This window comes from Bufo bufo, chromosome 11 (genome assembly GCF_905171765.1).
Source record: "Bufo bufo chromosome 11, aBufBuf1.1, whole genome shotgun sequence".
NCBI classification, from domain to species: Eukaryota; Metazoa; Chordata; class Amphibia; order Anura; family Bufonidae; genus Bufo; species Bufo bufo.
The window spans coordinates 1,370,851-1,388,459 of NC_053399.1; the positions used below are offsets into that span (position 1 = coordinate 1,370,851).

At 52.9% G+C, this 17,609-nt stretch overlaps 1 protein-coding gene across 2 annotated transcripts in view; it reads left to right on the forward strand.

Moving 5' to 3' along the window:
* Positions 1–17,609, forward strand: part of LIN52 (lin-52 DREAM MuvB core complex component) — a 40,093-nt gene that overhangs the window by 13,368 nt on the left and 9,116 nt on the right. For both annotated transcript variants that reach the window (XM_040412355.1, XM_040412356.1), the window contains exons 2-5: positions 2,790–2,864; positions 2,965–3,002; positions 14,506–14,572; positions 14,652–14,735. In XM_040412355.1, the coding sequence (XP_040268289.1) occupies positions 2,790–2,864; positions 2,965–3,002; positions 14,506–14,572; positions 14,652–14,735 (264 nt within the window). The remainder of the gene's footprint in view (positions 1–2,789; positions 2,865–2,964; positions 3,003–14,505; positions 14,573–14,651; positions 14,736–17,609) is intronic.

A 17,609-nucleotide genomic window follows, 5' to 3' on the forward strand; every position in this document is an offset into this window, starting at 1 on the left:
ATTATCACCTCCACATCTGATGAGCAAGTTACACATTACCTATCCACATAGTTGGGGTGGCGCATGACGCGGCGCATGCGCCTGGCTGACGGGGTGACGCTGAGGTCGGCGCGCTTGGCTGATCCATGACGGTGAGTTCAAAAAGTTTTTAAAGTTTAATATGATGCAGCTGCATCGTGAAGTTGATTTTAACCCTCAATGTATGGAGCACTATTAAGTTCACAAAAGTTCAATCAGAAATCGGATACGATGGATATTGATGTAGCACACTAGATCACGATGTAGAATATGTACAATACCTATGAACTAGGCTTTTCACTTTTGAATGATGTTACAATTTTTGTATAAAGAATTTTTTGACATGTTAAAGATGTATACACAGAGAGTCATGTGATAATGTGATGTTCTGATGATCATGTGATTTTACTGTGCACATGTGGTTTCACTAATTGCACAAATTTGTATTGGATTGTGGGTATATAAACCCCACAGTATAGCACTGTTGTAGCTTGACAAAGGCCTCATTGAGAAGGCAGAAACGTAGCTGGAATAAAGTTTGGGGTCGTCACCCTATCACCGAACTACTGGAAGTGCTGCCTCTTTATTCGTTGAAAATATATATATATATATAGTAGTAACCCCTGCACTGCTGCTCCGTATAGTCTTGGTACTTTTTTAATTAAAGGGGTTATCCAAGTTCTCAAACAGCCCTCCCCCAATGTACCAGGCCCCCCACAGGTAATATATTTAAAGTAAAAAGAAGATGGAATGGTCACTCTTATATGGAAATATAGGACACTTTAGTAAGCATATATATTGGAATTATGTACAGTAAAATTACAATAAAATCTTAAAACTAAATGTTTTATTGTTTGATCAATAATACAAAATGAACAAAAAGCAATATTGAATGAGTGCTGGTGGCTCCAAAATAAGCCCCTCTCTATCATTCGCATCCAGACTTGTTAGAGTCCCAGGTGCGATGGTTCTATCTAATTGCAGAGGTAGGTTGGTGCAAACAGCATTCACTCAGCTAAAAATCCATATAATAGCAAAATACATCAGATATAAAAAATCATGAGGTATATAATCCTATAATCAATTAAAAAGAATATCACACCCTCGGATCCGTAAGTCTCTGAATTTTTGTTGTTTCCTTGTGTTTAAACACAGTCTATTTGAACGTCTGTATCAAAAAGCTGCTGCAAGCTGGTTAAATAATGTCCGTTTTCCTGCTGCTGACTGTTGCAATCTGCGGTTGTTTGGCTTAATTGTAACAGAAATTCTTTACTTGAATAACCAGCAGCGGTTCGTTTGATTATTTACGATACTTCTTAATGTGATACCCACTGCTGTGGGCTTACCTTCACCCGCTGAGCTCCTGCTCCGTTGGGTCTGCCGGCGTCCCGGCTATGGAGCTGCTCGTGTCCCACGTGTCTCTCACAGGTGATGCTGGAATCAAGTCCAAAGTGAGGATCACGGACCTTTCTTTGCCGGCGCTATTGGATGACGTATCGCAATCTTCTAAGGTGGATGGATTCCTTTTCTTTATAGTGCACTTAAGTTGGATAGGAAAGTGGGGTATTCATCCAAGTTTTCTTGACGCCAGACGCGTTTCGGGGAGACGTTTCCCCTTCCTCTGCAATTAGATAGAACCATCGCACCTGGGACTCTAACAAGTCTGGATGCGAATGATAGAGAGGGGCTTATTTTGGAGCCACCAGCACTCATTCAATATTGCTTTTTGTTCATTTTGTATTATTGATCAAACAATTGATAAAAACATTTAGTTTTAAGATTTTATTGTAATTTTACTGTACATAATTCCAATATTATATGCTTAATAAAGTGTCCTATATTTCCATATAAGAGTGACCATTCCATCTTTTTTTTACTATATATTTCAAATTTTGAGGGGTGACTCAAATTTTGGTTTGGAGCACCTATCCTGAGAGAATAGAGGTGAGCGGATCCCTTTTTTGAATCTATTAGATAATACATTTACCCCGGTCCCCGCACCGCTGCTGCTTCTACCTGTACAAGGATGAAAACATCTGGTGTCGGGGGGAGCAGCCAATGGCAGGTGGGGACGGGGTGCAGGGAGCGGGGTAAGTATATCACCTGTGAGGGGCCCGGCACATTGGGGGTCTGTTTGAGAACTTGGATAACCCCTTTAAGATTCAAATCAATCTATAGGGTTGAAAAAAATCTAGACTTTATTTGTTTTGCAAAATCGCCCAGCCCTCACCACTCACTCAGCCCGTATAGGGCCTGTCGACCAGTTGGGGCCATCATTTAGGACCGGCGAGGCTAGAGCCGCTCCCTCTGCCCACTTTCATTCTGATTATCTTTGTGCCTTGTACCGTTTGTTTTTGCGTATTTTGTGCCCCTCTTGTCTGCGAACGCTTGCGATATGTTCAGTAGCGCTCCCGACCCCAGAAAATGGCATTAACCCTTCATGTGCTGTTTCATAGACTGAGGGAAAGACGAAATCTTCTCATTAAGTAAATTAGAAGTATTTCACCCCTGTGGGGGCTTGCTGGACATGGACTCGCCACCTCAGGATTTGTACCTACCCTTACAGTCAGAGGGTGAGGCGCCTGTCTGTGTGAACATGGCCTTACCATGGGCTGCATTCATCCCTGAGTATCTGCAATGGCTCCTTGTGGGGTGTCGTGTGACAGTGTTGGTTTTATGTAGGGGGACCCTGAGGACTGGGCCGCGCTGACCCCTGATACAGAACCCTCAGCCGTTGTTGCAGTACTGAGGTCTCATTTTTTTTTTCTTAGGTGCAGATCTGGAGACGTCCTTATTGAGTTTTGAGAAACTGGATCGTGCGTCCCCTGACCTGTGGCCTGAGCAGCGTGAGTGTGCGGTGGGCCGGGGGTCCCGGGTATGTTCTTGCTGGATGGATTCACCTTGCTCTCATTGTAACTTGCTGATTTATTTCTTTATCTTCTACAGTTCCAGGCGTTGCAGAATTTGCTGCCTCCTTTAAGAGTGTAAGTATGTGCCCCCCCATGTCTCATGGCTGATTTACATGTGGGGCGCTGAGCTGTGGAGTGCTGTATGGGGGAAGACGCTAAGCAAGGAGGTGTGGAGTGCTGTATAGGGGAAGACGCTGAGCAAGGAGCTGTGCAGTGATGTACGGGGGAAGACGCTGAGCAAGGAGCTGTGGAGTGCTGTATGGGGGAAGACGCTGAGCAAGGAGCTGTGGAGTGCTGTATGGGGGAAGACGCTGAGCAAGGAGGTGTGGAGTGCTGTACGGGGGAAGACGCTGAGCAAGGAGGTGTGGAGTGCTGTATAGGGGAAGACGCTGAGCAAGGAGCTGTGGAGTGCTGTATGGGGGAAGACGCTGAGCAAGGAGCTGTGGAGTGATGTATGGGGGAAGACGCTGAGCAAGGAGCTGTGGAGTGATGTATGGGGGAAGACGCTGAGCAAGGAGCTGTGGAGTGCTGTACGGGGGAAGACGCTGAGCAAGGAGCTGTGGAGTGATGTATGGGGGAAGACGCTGAGCAAGGAGCTGTGGAGTGCTGTATAGGGGAAGACGCTGAGCAAGGAGCTGTGGAGTGATGTATGGGGGAAGACGCTGAGCAAGGAGCTGTGGAGTGCTGTATGGGGGAAGACGCTGAGCAAGGAGCTGTGGAGTGATGTATGGGGGAAGACGCTGAGCAAGGAGCTGTGGAGTGATGTATGGGGGAAGACGCTGAGCAAGGAGCTGTGGAGTGCTGTATGGGGGAAGACGCTGAGCAAGGAGCTGTGGAGTGCTGTATGGGGGAAGACGCTGAGGAAGGAGGTGTGGAGTGCTGTATGGGGGAAGACGCTGAGCAAGGAGCTGTGCAGTAATGTACGGGGGAAGACGCTGAGCAAGGAGGTGTGGAGTGCTGTATGGGGGAAGACGCTGAGCAAGGAGCTGTGGAGTGCTGTATGGGGGAAGACGCTGAGCAAGGAGGTGTGGAGTGCTGTATGGGGGAAGACGCTGAGCAAGGAGGTGTGGAGTGCTGTATGGGGGAAGACGCTGAGCAAGGAGCTGTGGAGTGATGTATGGGGGAAGACGCTGAGCAAGGAGCTGTGGAGTGCTGTATGGGGGCAGACGCTGAGCAAGGAGCTGTGGAGTGCTGTATGGGGGAAGACGCTGAGCAAGGAGGTGTGGAGTGCTGTATGGGGGAAGACGCTGAGCAAGGAGCTGTGGAGTGCTGTATGGGGGAAGACGCTAAGCAAGGAGGTGTGGAGTGCTGTACGGGGGAAGATGCTGAGCAAGGAGCTGTGGAGTGCTGTATGGGGGAAGACGCTGAGCAAGGAGGTGTGGAGTGCTGTACGGGGGAAGACGCTGAGCAAGGAGCTGTGGAGTGATGTATGGGGGAAGACGCTGAGCAAGGAGCTGTGGAGTGATGTATGGGGGAAGACGCTGAGCAAGGAGCTGTGGAGTGCTGTATGGGGGAAGACGCTGAGCAAGGAGCTGTGGAGTGCTGTATGGGGGAAGACGCTGAGCAAGGAGCTGTGGAGTGCTGTATGGGGGAAGACGCTGAGCAAGGAGCTGTGGAGTGCTGTATGGGGGAAGACGCTGAGCAAGGAGGTGTGGAGTGCTGTATGGGGGAAGACGCTGAGCAAGGAGCTGTGGAGTGATGTATGGGGGAAGACGCTGAGCAAGGAGCTGTGGAGTGCTGTATGGGGGAAGACGCTGAGCAAGGAGCTGTGGAGTGCTGTATGGGGGAAGACGCTGAGCAAGGAGGTGTGGAGTGCTGTATGGGGGAAGACGCTGAGCAAGGAGGTGTGGAGTGCTGTATGGGGGAAGACGCTGAGCAAGGAGGTGTGGAGTGATGTATGGGGGAAGACGCTGAGCAAGGAGCTGTGGAGTGATGTATGGGTGAAGACGCTGAGCAAGGAGCTGTGGAGTGCTGTATGGGGGAAGACGCTGAGCAAGGAGGTGTGGAGTGCTGTATGGGGGAAGACGCTGAGCAAGGAGCTGTGGAGTGCTGTATGGGGGAAGACGCTGAGCAAGCAGCTGTGGAGTGCTGTATGGGGGAAGACGCTGAGCAAGGAGCTGTGGAGTGCTGTACGGGGGAAGACGCTGAGCAAGGAGGTGTGGAGTGCTGTATGGGGGAAGACGCTGAGCAAGGAGCTGTGGAGTGCTGTATGGGGGAAGACGCTGAGCAAGACGCTGTGTGGGGGATAGTGATGTATGGGGGAAGACGCTGAGAAAGGAGCTGTGGAGTGCTGTACGGGGGAAGTCGCTGAGCAAGGAGCTGTGGAGTGCTGTATGGGGGAAGACGCTGAGCAAGGAGCTGTGGAGTGCTGTATGGGGGAAGACGCTGAGCAAGGAGCTGTGGAGTGCTGTATGGGGGAAGACGCTGAGCAAGACGCTGTGTGGGGGATAGTGATGTATGGGGGAAGACGCTGAGCAAGGAGCTGTGGAGTGCTGTATGGGGGAAGACGCTGAGCAAGGAGCTGTGGAGTGCTGTATGGGGGAAGACGCTGAGCAAGGAGCTGTGGAGTGCTGTACGGGGGAAGACGCTGAGCAAGGAGCTGTGGAGTGCTGTACGGGGGAAGACGCTGAGCAAGGAGCTGTGGAGTGATGTATGGGGGAAGACGCTGAGCAAGGAGGTGTGGAGTGCTGTATGGGGGAAGACGCTGAGCAAGGAGCTGTGGAGTGATGTATGGGGGAAGACGCTGAGCAAGCAGCTGTGGAGTGCTGTATGGGGGAAGACGCTGAGCAAGGAGCTGTGGAGTGCTGTATGGGGGAAGACGCTGAGCAAGGAGCTGTGGAGTGCTGTATGGGGGAAGACGCTGAGCAAGGAGCTGTGGAGTGCTGTATGGGGGAAGACGCTGAGCAAGGAGCTGTGGAGTGCTGTATGGGGGAAGACGCTGAGCAAGACGCTGTGTGGGGGATAGTGATGTATGGGGGAAGACGCTGAGCAAGGAGCTGTGGAGTGCTGTATGGGGGAAGACGCTGAGCAAGGAGGTGTGGAGTGCTGTACGGGGGAAGACGCTGAGCAAGGAGCTGTGGAGTGCTCTACGGGGGAAGACGCTGAGCAAGGAGCTGTGGAGTGATGTATGGGGGAAGACGCTGAGCAAGGAGGTGTGGAGTGCTGTACGGGGGAAGACGCTGAGCAAGGAGGTGTGGAGTGCTGTACGGGGGAAGACGCTGAGCAAGGAGCTGTGGAGTGCTGTATGGGGGAAGACGCTGAGCAAGGAGGTGTGGAGTGCTGTATGGGGGGAAACGCTAAGCAAGACGCTGTGTGGGGGATAGTGATGGGCACACGGGGCGCTGTGTGGGGGATAGTGACTGGCACACAGGGGGCATTGTGTGGGGGATAGTGACGGGCACACAGGGGGCGCTGTGTGGGGGATAGTGACGCGCACACAGGGGGCGCTGTGTGTGGGGATAGTCGGGCACACAGGGGGGCGCTGTTTGGGGGATAGTGACGGGCACATGGGGCGCTGTGTGGGGCATAGTGACGGGCACACGGGGCACTGTGTGGGGGATAGTCACGGTCACATCGGGGCGTTGTGTGGGGGATAGTGATGGGCACACAGGGGACGCTGTGTTGGGGATAGTGACGGACACACAGGGGGCGCTGTGTGGGGGATAGTGACTGGCACACAGGGGACGCTGTGTGGGTGATAGTGATGGGCACACAGCATCCCCTGTGTGCCAGTCACTATCCCCCACACAGCGTCCCCGGTGTGCCAGTCACTATCCCCCACACAGCGCCCTGGTGTACCCGTCACTATCTCCGGCCCATATAGGAGGGTGGTTAGGACTGGTCTCCCAGCCGATATAGGAGGGTGGTTAGGACTGGTCCCCCGGCCCATATAAGAGGGTGGTTAGGGCTGGTCCCCCGGCCCATATAGGAGGGTGGTTAGGGCTGTTCTCCCGGCCTATATAGGAGGGTGGTTAGGACTGGTCCCCAGGCCCATATAGGAGGGAGGTTAGGGCTGGTCCCCCGGCCCATATAGGAGGGTGGTTAGGGCTGTTCTCCCGGCCTATATAGGAGGGTGGTTAGGACTGGTCCCCCGGCCCATATAGGAGGGTGGTTAGGGCTGTTCTCCCAGCCCATATAGGAGGGTGGTTAGGACTGGTCCCCCGGCCCATATAGGAGGGTGGTTAGGACTGGTCACCCGGCCCATATAGGAGGGTGGTTCGGGCTGTTCTCCAAGCCTATATAGGAGGGTGGTTCGGGCTGTTCTCCCGGCCCATATAGGAGGGTGGTTAGTACTGGTCCCCCGGCCCATATAGGAGGGTGGTTAGGGCTGTTCTCCCAGCCCATATAGGAGGGTGGTTAGGACTGGTCCCCCGGCCCATATAGGAGGGTGGTTCGGGCTGTTCTCCAAGCCTATATAGGAGGGTGGTTAGGACTGGTCCCCCGGCCCATATAGGAGGGTGGTTAGGACTGGTCCCCCGGCCCATATAGGAGGGTGGTTAGGACTGGTCCCCCGGCCCATATAGGAGGGTGGTTAGGACTGGTCCCCCGGCCCATATAGGAGGGTGGTTAGGACTGGTCCCCCGGCCCATATAGGAGGGTGGTTAGGACTGGTCCCCCGGCCCATATAAGAGGGTGGTTAGGGCTGGTCCCCCGGCCCATATAGGAGGGTGGTTAGGACTGGTCCCCCGGCCCATATAGGAGGGTGGTTAGGACTGGTCCCCCGGCCCATATAGGAGGGTGGTTAGGACTGGTCCCCCGGCCCATATAGGGTGGTCACCCAATTATTACCGGACAGGAATAAATCACGAAAAAACCGACCCACAAGGAGCCATAAATGTCACCAAAAAATGGAACCATAATCTTCACAACGTGAAAATCGAAAAGCTTTAATTGATAATATATAATAAATACATACAGAATGATAAAAGGCAGCACAAAGGTGGAACACAAAGATGAGGAACAGGACCCGGGAGGGGCCGAGAGGTCAGCACACCAAAAGGCAGGGAAAAGAGTGTAAGATGAAAAACACCAAGGCACCTCTGGACAATAAGCCCCAAACAGACTGCAATGGAGGCAAATATGAGGATAAAAAGACTTGGTTAAGGAAAGAAGTAAGCATACCCTGGATGGTGGGACCATATCCCCGGAAGAAGCCAGGTCACTGGCGAAACAGCGTTGGGTCAGGAGGTGGCTGAGAACTCGACACACCATCCAGGGTATGCTTACTTCTTTCCTTCACCAAGTCTTTTTATCCTCTTATTTGCCTCCATTGCAGTCTGTTTGGGGCTTATTGTCCAGAGGTGCCTTGGTGTTTTTCATCTTACACTCTTTTCCCTGCCTTTTGGTGTGCTGACCTCTCGGCCCCTCCCGGGTCCTGTTCCTCATCTTTGTGTTCCACCTTTGTGCTGCCTTTTATCATTCTGTATGTATTTATTATATATTATCAATTAAAGCTTTTCGATTTTCACGTTGTGAAGATTATGGTTCCATTTTTTGATGACATATAGGATGGTGGTTCGGGCTGTTACTCGGCCCATATAGGAGGGTGGTTAGGGCTCTTCTCCCGGCCCATATAGGAGGGTGGTTAGGACTGGTCCCACGGCCCATATAGGAGGGTGGTTAGGGCTGTTACTCGGCCCATATAGGAGGGTGGTTAGGGCTCTTCTCCCGGCCCATATAGGAGGGTGGTTAGGGCTCTTCTCCCGGCCCATATAGGATGGTGGTTTAGGCTGTTCCTCGGCCCATATAGGATGGTGGTTCAGGCTGTTCCTCGGCCCATATAGGAGGGTGGTTAGGGCTCTTCTCCCGGCCCATATAGGAGGGTGGTTAGGACTGGTCCCCCGGCCCATATAGGAGGGTGGTTAGGGCTGTTACTCGGCCCATATAGGAGGGTGGTTAGGGCTCTTCTCCCGGCCCATATAGGATGGTGGTTCAGGCTGTTCCTCGGCCCATATAGGAGGGTGGTTAGGGCTCTTCTCCCGGCCCATATAGGAGGGTGGTTAGGGCTCTTCTCCCGGCCCATATAGGAGGGTGGTTAGGGCTCTTCTCCCGGTCCATATAGGAGGGTGGTTCAGGATGTTACTCGGCCCATATAGGAGGGTGGTTAGGGCTCTTCTCCCGGCCAATATAGGATGGTGGTTCAGGCTGTTCCTCGGCCCATATAGGATGGTGGTTCGGGCTGTTACTCGGCCCATATAGGAGGGTGGTTAGGGCTCTTCTCCCGGTCCATATAGGAGGGTGGTTCAGGCTGTTACTCGGCCCATATAGGAGGGTGGTTAGGGCTCTTCTCCCGGCCCATATAGGATGGTGGTTCAGGCTGTTCCTCGGCCCATATAGGATGGTGGTTCGGGCTGTTACTCGGCCCATATAGGAGGGTGGTTAGGGCTCTTCTCCCGGCCCATATAGAATGGTGGTTCAGGCTGTTCCTCGACCCATATAGGATGGTGGTTCAGGCTGTTCCTCGGCCCATATAGGAGGGTGGTTAGGGCTCTTCTCCCGGCCCATATAGGAGGGTGGTTAGGGCTATTCTCCTGGCCCATATAGGAGGGTGGTTAGGGCTCTTCTTCCGGCCCATATAGGAGGGTGGTTAGGGCTCTTCTCCCGGCCCATATAGGATGGTGGTTCAGGCTGTTCCTCGGCCCATATAGGATGGTGGTTCGGGCTGTTACTCGGCCCATATAGGAGGGTGGTTAGGGCTCTTCTCCCGGCCCATATAGGATGGTGGTTCAGGCTGTTCCTCGGCCCATATAGGAGGGTGGTTAGGGCTGTTCTCCCAGCCCATATAGGATGGTGGTTCAGGCTGTTCCTCGGCCCATATAGGAGGGTGGTTCAGGCTGTTCCTCGGCCCATATAGGATGGTGGTTCGGGCTGTTACTCGGCCCATATAGGATGGTGGTTAGGGCTCTTCTCCCGGCCCATATAGGATGGTGGTTCGGGCTGTTACTCGGCCCATATAGGATGGTGGTTAGGGCTCTTCTCCCGGCCCATATAGGAGGGTGGTTAGGACTGGTCCCCCGGCCCATATAGGATGGTGGTTCGGGCTGTTACTCGGCCCATATAGGAGGGTGGTTAGGGCTCTTCTCCCGGCCCATATAGGAGGGTGGTTAGGGCTCTTCTCCCGGCCCATATAGGAGGGTGGTTAGGGCTCTTCTCCCGGTCCATATAGGAGGGTGGTTTAGGCTGTTCCTCGGCCCATATGGGATGGTGGTTAGGGCTGTTACTCGGCCCATATAGGAGGGTGGTTAGGGCTCTTCTCCCGGCCCATATAGGATGGTGGTTCAGGCTGTTCCTCGGCCCATATAGGAGGGTGGTTCAGGCTGTTCCTCGGCCCATATAGGATGGTGGTTCGGGCTGTTACTCGGCCCATATAGGATGGTGGTTAGGGCTCTTCTCCCGGCCCATATAGGATGGTGGTTCGGGCTGTTACTCGGCCTATATAGGATGGTGGTTAGGGCTCTTCTCCCGGCCCATATAGGATGGTGGTTCGGGCTGTTCCTCGGCCCATATAGGAGGGTGGTTAGGGCTCTTCTCCCGGCCCATATAGGAGGGTGGTTAGGACTGGTCCCCCGGCTTATATAGGATGGTGGTTTGGGCTGTTACTCGGCCCATATAGGAGGGTGGTTCAGGCTGTTCCTCGGCCCATATAGGAGGGTGGTTAGGGCTCTTCTCCCGGCCCATATAGGAGGGTGGTTAGGGCTATTCTCCCGGCCCATATAGGAGGGTGGTTAGGGCTATTCTCCCGGCCCATATAGGAGGGTGGTTAGGGCTCTTCTCCCGGCCCATATAGGAGGGTGGTTAGGGCTCTTCTCCCGGCCCATATAGGATGGTGGTTCAGGCTGTTCCTCGGCCCATATAGGATGGTGGTTCGGGCTGTTACTCGGCCCATATAGGAGGGTGGTTAGGGCTCTTCTCCCGGCCCATATAGGAGGGTGGTTAGGGCTCTTCTCCCGGCCCATATAGGAGGGTGGTTAGGGCTCTTCTCCCGGTCCATATAGGAGGGTGGTTTAGGCTGTTCCTCGGCCCATATAGGATGGTGGTTAGGGCTGTTACTCGGCCCATATAGGAGGGTGGTTAGGGCTCTTCTCCCGGCCCATATAGGATGGTGGTTCAGGCTGTTCCTCGGCCCATATAGGAGGGTGGTTCAGGCTGTTCCTCGGCCCATATAGGATGGTGGTTCGGGCTGTTACTCGGCCCATATAGGATGGTGGTTAGGGCTCTTCTCCCGGCCCATATAGGATGGTGGTTCGGGCTGTTACTCGGCCCACGAACACTGGACTTCTGAGTTTGGCCTCAGTTTTGGGGTGGAGAGTTCAGTAAGGGCTCGTAGTTCTTGGTATAGACTAGGACTCCTGTAAAGGAGACTTCAGCTCGTTGGTCTGAGTGGATTGTGGAACGTTCAGCACTTGAGATTTATCTTGTAGTAGGACTTATCCCTGAACTTCCAGAGTTGTGTAGCGTTTGGGGATTGGTCGATGATGAGACCTCTTGTTTTATTGGTCCAACCTTTATGCCGGAAATGTGTGGGTTAGTGCGGGTAGCTTCTGCTAGGGGTTCCGTCAGGAGAGCAAAAATTAGGGGGCAACCCTGTCCTGTGCCGTTACTAACATTGAAGGGTTTGGCCAGAGCCTGTAGACCCTTCCCGTGGGTTTGGAATATGGAGCCAGAATTGCTGACTTAGCCCCCAGTGTACCCTATCGGATGTGGCTCCAGCAGATGTAGGGTCGGGTTGCTGGAGTTCCTCTGAGGTTTTCGATGTTGTCAGTCAATTCGATTTGGAATTCTGAAAAATAAGTTCTAGTGGCTCGCCGATCAGTCAACACGTATTAGGTGACTCGGTCAGCAGGCACACTGTATGTGGGATCACACCGAGAGAGTTGGGTGTATTTCTAGTTTAATGTCACACAAATTAACAATAACCCCCCCCCCCCAAACAATCAAGATAAAATAACTTGAAAAAGCATACAAAAGATCCCACCAAACATAGGTTATTGATGATGGGTATCAGGAGTGTAGCTAAGGGCTCATGGGCCCTGGTGCAAGAGTTCAGCTTGGGGCCCCCCTTCCCTCAGTGCTTTGTGGCCAGGGGCAGGAAGCACAAGGCCTTCGTGGTGCCCGAGGCAAAAATTGAAATGGCACCCCCGCTCCCATGCCAAATTCTTGATTTAACCCCTTCCCTTGAGCCAGAGGTGTAACTTGACCAGCATGCACTTTCTAGAATACTGGTGTCTTCTTATGCACCACAAGGGTCTTTGGGCCCCCTCAGGCTCCTGGGCCTGGTAGCGACTGCTACCTCTGCACCCCCTATAGCTACACCCCTGACTGGTAAGTCATAGGATCCATCCACAACAGTTGTTTATGCATATACACAAATTATTTAGGATTGAAAATAGTTCTGCCCTACCATTATACCATGTTCTAATCAATAACCCAGCCCCCGCATACCCCAGCCTGAGATGAACTGTACCAGGTGATCTACCTGCCCGTGCATCACCTGAATACACAGAACACGTAGGACGCCAAGTTTGGAGCACCACACGAGAGGCAAGCAGAAAGCGTCTGGAATCCACCCGTGCACAGTGGGTCGCTACTGTAATAAAGCGAACATATATCATTAATGAATGGGACATCTGATATGCAACGATACGTGTCACACAGTTCATTATAAGTAACCCTAAATATAATTACCCTATACTTAATACCACACTGGGATATTGTATGAGAGTAATAATACAGCACTTCTGTGGCGGCGCTCACTATTGAAGCCAGAGACAGCAAAGCTCCATACATTACAAGTCCTCTAACTGTGGAACTATACGAGGGCAGGACTATTTTCAATCCTAAAAAATGATAGATTTTCTTCTGATTCGGGTGATTTCTGTTTATGGTCTGGCGTTTGTGCGAATGTTCCCCGGATAGTACCTTATTCCGTCAGTAGGGGGGGGGGGGTTATAATCTGGTGTATTCTGGCCCATAGCTGATGTCGGGAGGGTCTGCTCATTGCTGCTGAGAGGTCTGGGGAGGGTCCCTCCTGGTTTCTTGGAGGGGGAGTAGTTCTTTAGTCTGGTAGAAGTGTTTTCTGGAGCCCTTGTAGGTTTTTGACATTGCTTTACGGCGCGCGCGCTCTATTATAAGCGACAGTACGTCCTGCGTACCGAGGAGTTGTAGGTAGTTTGGATTAGGCGCTGGATTCTACGTCATCCTCCAGATGTGTCACTTTTTCTTTTATCCCTTTGATTTTATTGGTAGTATTGTCATAGGCGTCCGCTGGTCGGTGTGTGACGAGAGCGCATCGGTGGGTGGCGTGTGACGAGAGTGCATCGGTGGGTGGTATGTGACTAGAGCGCATCGGTGGGTGGTATGTGACTAGAGCGCATCGGTGGGTGGCGTGTGAGGAGAGCGCATCGGTGGGTGGCATGTGAGGAGAGCGCATCGGTGGGTGGTATGTGACTAGAGCGCATCGGTGGGTGGCGTGTGAGGAGAGCGCATCGGTAAGTGGCATGTGAGGAGAGCGCATCGGTGGGTGGCATGTGAGGAGAGCGCATCCGTGGGTGGCATGTGAGGAGAGCGCATCGGTGGGTGGCATGTGAGGAGAACGCATCAGTGGGTGGCATGTGAGGAGAACGCATCGGTGGGTGGCATGTGACGAGAGCGCATTGGTGGGTGGCATGTGACGAGAGCGCATCCGTGGGTGGTATGTGACTAGAGCGCATCCGTGGGTGGCATGTGACTAGAGGGCATCCGTGGGTGGTATGTGACTAGAGCGCATCAGTGGGTGGCATGTGAGGAGAGCGCATCCGTGGGTGGCATGTGAGGAGAGCGCATCCGTGGGTGGTATGTGACTAGAGCGCATCCGTGGGTGGCATGTGACTAGAGGGCATCCGTGGGTGGTATGTGACTAGAGCGCATCGGTGGGTGGCATGTGAGGAGAGCGCATCGGTGGGTGGCATGTGAGGAGAGCGCATCCGTGGGTGGTATGTGACTAGAGCGCATCGGTGGGTGGCATGTGACTAGAGCGCATCGGTGGGTGGTATGTGACTAGAGCGCATCGGTGGGTGGCATGTGACTAGAGCGCATCCGTGGGTGGTATGTGACTAGAGCGCATCGGTGGGTGGTATGTGACTAGAGCGCATCGGTGGGTGGTATGTGAGGAGAGCGCATCGGTGGGTGGCATGTGAGGAGAGCGCATCCGTGGGTGGCGTGTGACGAGAGCGCATCGGTGGGTGGCGTGTGACGAGAGCGCATCGGTGGGTGGCGTGTGAGGAGAGCGCATCGGTGGGTGGCGTGTGAGGAGAGCGCATCGGTGGGTGGCGTGTGAGGAGAGCGCATCGGTGGGTGGCGTGTGAGGAGAGCGCATCGGTGGGTGGCGTGTGAGGAGAGCGCATCGGTGGGTGGCGTGTGAGGAGAGCGCATCGGTGGGTGGCGTGTGAGGAGAGCGCATCCGTGGGTGGCATGTAAGGAGGCTGCGTGGAGACCAGCGAACGGCTGGCAGTAGGTAACCACGGACCCCAAAACTGCTGGGAGGGCCCTCCTGCGCCCCATCTTCCTTCAACTTACTTTGGTGTCGCTTTTGTCTTTACAGCCAATTGCTGCTTCTCCTCCCAAGTGGATGGCTGAGCTGGAGCACGACGACATGGACATGCTGAAAGGTACGGCGTCCCGCTGTCTCCATGTCACCTCTGGGGTCCTGGAGGTTCACTCCTGACTGATGAGACTCTTTGTTTGCAGAGTTGGGGAGTCTCACCATTGCCAACCTGATGGAGAAGGTGCGGGGGCTGCAGAACCTGGCCTATCAGCTGGGCCTAGAGGAATGTAAGTCACTGGATGAACCCACCTGCTGCTACCTCTCTACAGCGCCGAGTCTCTGGAAAGACTGCAGCTCTGGCTGTGACTGGAGGAGTGCAGTGTCCCGGCTCTTTCGCACTGCCTCCTTGCATTTGATCCCTTCTCCTGTGTTCTCAAAGATGCCGACCATTATTTTTACATGAGATGCAATTTTATTTTGTGAACCCATATTAATAATTGAGGATATGATGCAGTTTTGTCTGTGACCACATGGGGGCAGTCTGATGTGTCGGCTGTTAATACAGGGAGTGCAGAATTATTAGGCAAGTTGTATTTTTGAGGATTAATTTTATTATTGAACAACAACCATGTTCTCAATGAACCCAAAAAACTCATTAATATCAAAGCTGAATATTTTTGGAAGTAGTTTTTAGTTTGTTTTTAGTTTTAGCTATTTTAGGGGGATATCTGTGTGTGCAGGTGACTATTACTGTGCATAATTATTAGGCAACTTAACAAAAAACAAATATATACCCATTTCAATTATTTATTTTTACCAGTGAAACCAATATAACATCTCAACATTCACAAATATACATTTCTGACATTCAAAAACAAAACAAAAACAAATCAGTGACCAATATAGCCACCTTTCTTTGCAAGGACACTCAAAAGCCTGCCATCCATGGATTCTGTCAGTGTTTTGATCTGTTCACCATCAACATTGCATGCAGCAGCAACCACAGCCTCCCAGACACTGTTCAGAGAGGTGTACTGTTTTCCCTCCTTGTAAATCTCACATTTGATGATGGACCACAGGTTCTCAATGGGGTTCAGATCAGGTGAACAAGGAGGCCATGTCATTAGATTTTCTTCTTTTATACCCTTTCTTGCCAGCCACGCTGTGGAGTACTTGGACGCGTGTGATGGAGCATTGTCCTGCATGAAAATCATGTTTTTCTTGAAGGATGCAGACTTCTTCCTGTACCACTGCTTGAAGAAGGTGTCTTCCAGAAACTGGCAGTAGGACTGGGAGTTGAGCTTGACTCCATCCTCAACCCGAAAAGGCGCCACAAGCTCATCCTTGATGATACCAGCCCAAACCAGTACTCCACCTCCACCTTGCTGGCATCTGAGTCGGACTGGAGCTCTCTGCCCTTTACCAATCCAGCCACGGACCCATCCATCTGGCCCATCAAGACTCACTCTCATTTCATCAGTCCATAAAACCTTAGAAAAATCAGTCTTGAGATATTTCTTGGCCCAGTCTTGACGTTTCAGCTTGTGTGTCTTGTTCAGTGGTGGTCGTCTTTCAGCCTTTCTTACCTTGGCCATGTCTCTGAGTATTGCACACCTTGTGCTTTTGGGCACTCCAGTGATGTTGCAGCTCTGAAATATGGCCAAACTGGTGGCAAGTGGCATCTTGGCAGCTGCACGCTTGACTTTTCTCAGTTCATGGGCAGTTATTTTGCGCCTTGGTTTTTCCACACGCTTCTTGCGACCCTGTTGACTATTTTGAATGAAACGCTTGATTGTTCGATGATCACGCTTCAGAAGCTTTGCAATTTTAAGAGTGCTGCATCCCTCTGCAAGATATCTCACTATTTTTGACTTTTCTGAGCCTGTCAAGTCCTTCTTTTGACCCATTTTGCCAAAGGAAAGGAAGTTTCCTAATAATTATGCACACCTGATATAGGGTGTTGATGTCATTAGACCACACCCCTTCTCATTACAGAGATGCACATCACCTAATATGCTTAATTGGTAGTAGGCTTTCGAGCCTATACAGCTTGGAGTAAGACAACATGCATAAAGAGGATGATGTGGTCAAAATACTCATTTGCCTAATAATTCTGCACGCAGTGTACTGCAGAACGTTTACTGTGTGTGAGAATGCGGATGGTATTGTGCGGTGCACCCCCTCACCACTGAGTGCAGGATGGTATTGTGCGGTGCGCCCCCTCACCACTGAGCGGAGGATGGTATTGTGCGGTGCACCCCCTCACCACTGAGTGCAGGATGGTATTGTGCGGTGCACCCCCTCACCACTGAGCGGAGGATGGTATTGTGCGGTGCACCCCCTCACCACTGAGTGCAGGATGGTATTGTGCGGTGCACCCCCTCACCACTGAGTGCAGGATGGTATTGTGCGGTGCGCCCCCTCACCACTGAGTGCAGGATGGTATTGTGCGGTGCACCCCCTCACCACTGAGCGGAGGATGGTATTGTGCGGTGCACCCCCTCACCACTGAGTGCAGGATGGTATTGTGCGGTGCACCCCCTCACCACTGAGCGGAGGATGGTATTGTGCGGTGCACCCCCTCACCACTGAGCGCGGAGGATGGTATTGTGCGGTGCGCCCCCTCACCACTGAGCGGAGGATGGTATTGTGCCGTGCACCCCCCCTCACCACTGAGCGGAGGATGGTATTGTGCCGTGTGCCCCCTCACCACTGAGCGGAGGATGGTATTGTGCGGTGCACCCCCTCACCACTGAGCGCGGAGGATGGTATTGTGCGGTGCACCCCCTCACCACTGAGCGCGGAGGATGGTATTGTGCCGTGTGCCCCCTCACCACTGAGCGCGGAGGATGGTATTGTGCCGTGCGCCCCCTCACCACTGAGCGGAGGATGGTATTGTGCGATGCGCCCCCTCACCACTGAGTGCAGGATGGTATTGTGCCGTGCGCCCCCTCACCACTGAGCGTGGAGGATGGTATTGCACCATGCGCCCCCTCACCACTGAGCGCGGAGGATGGTATTGTGCTGTGCGCCCCCTCACCACTGAGCGGAGGATGGTATTGTGCCGTGCACCCTCTCACCACTGAGCGGAGGATGGTATTGTGCGGTGCACCCCCTCACCACTGAGCGCAGAGGATGGTATTGTGCCGTGCACCCCCTCA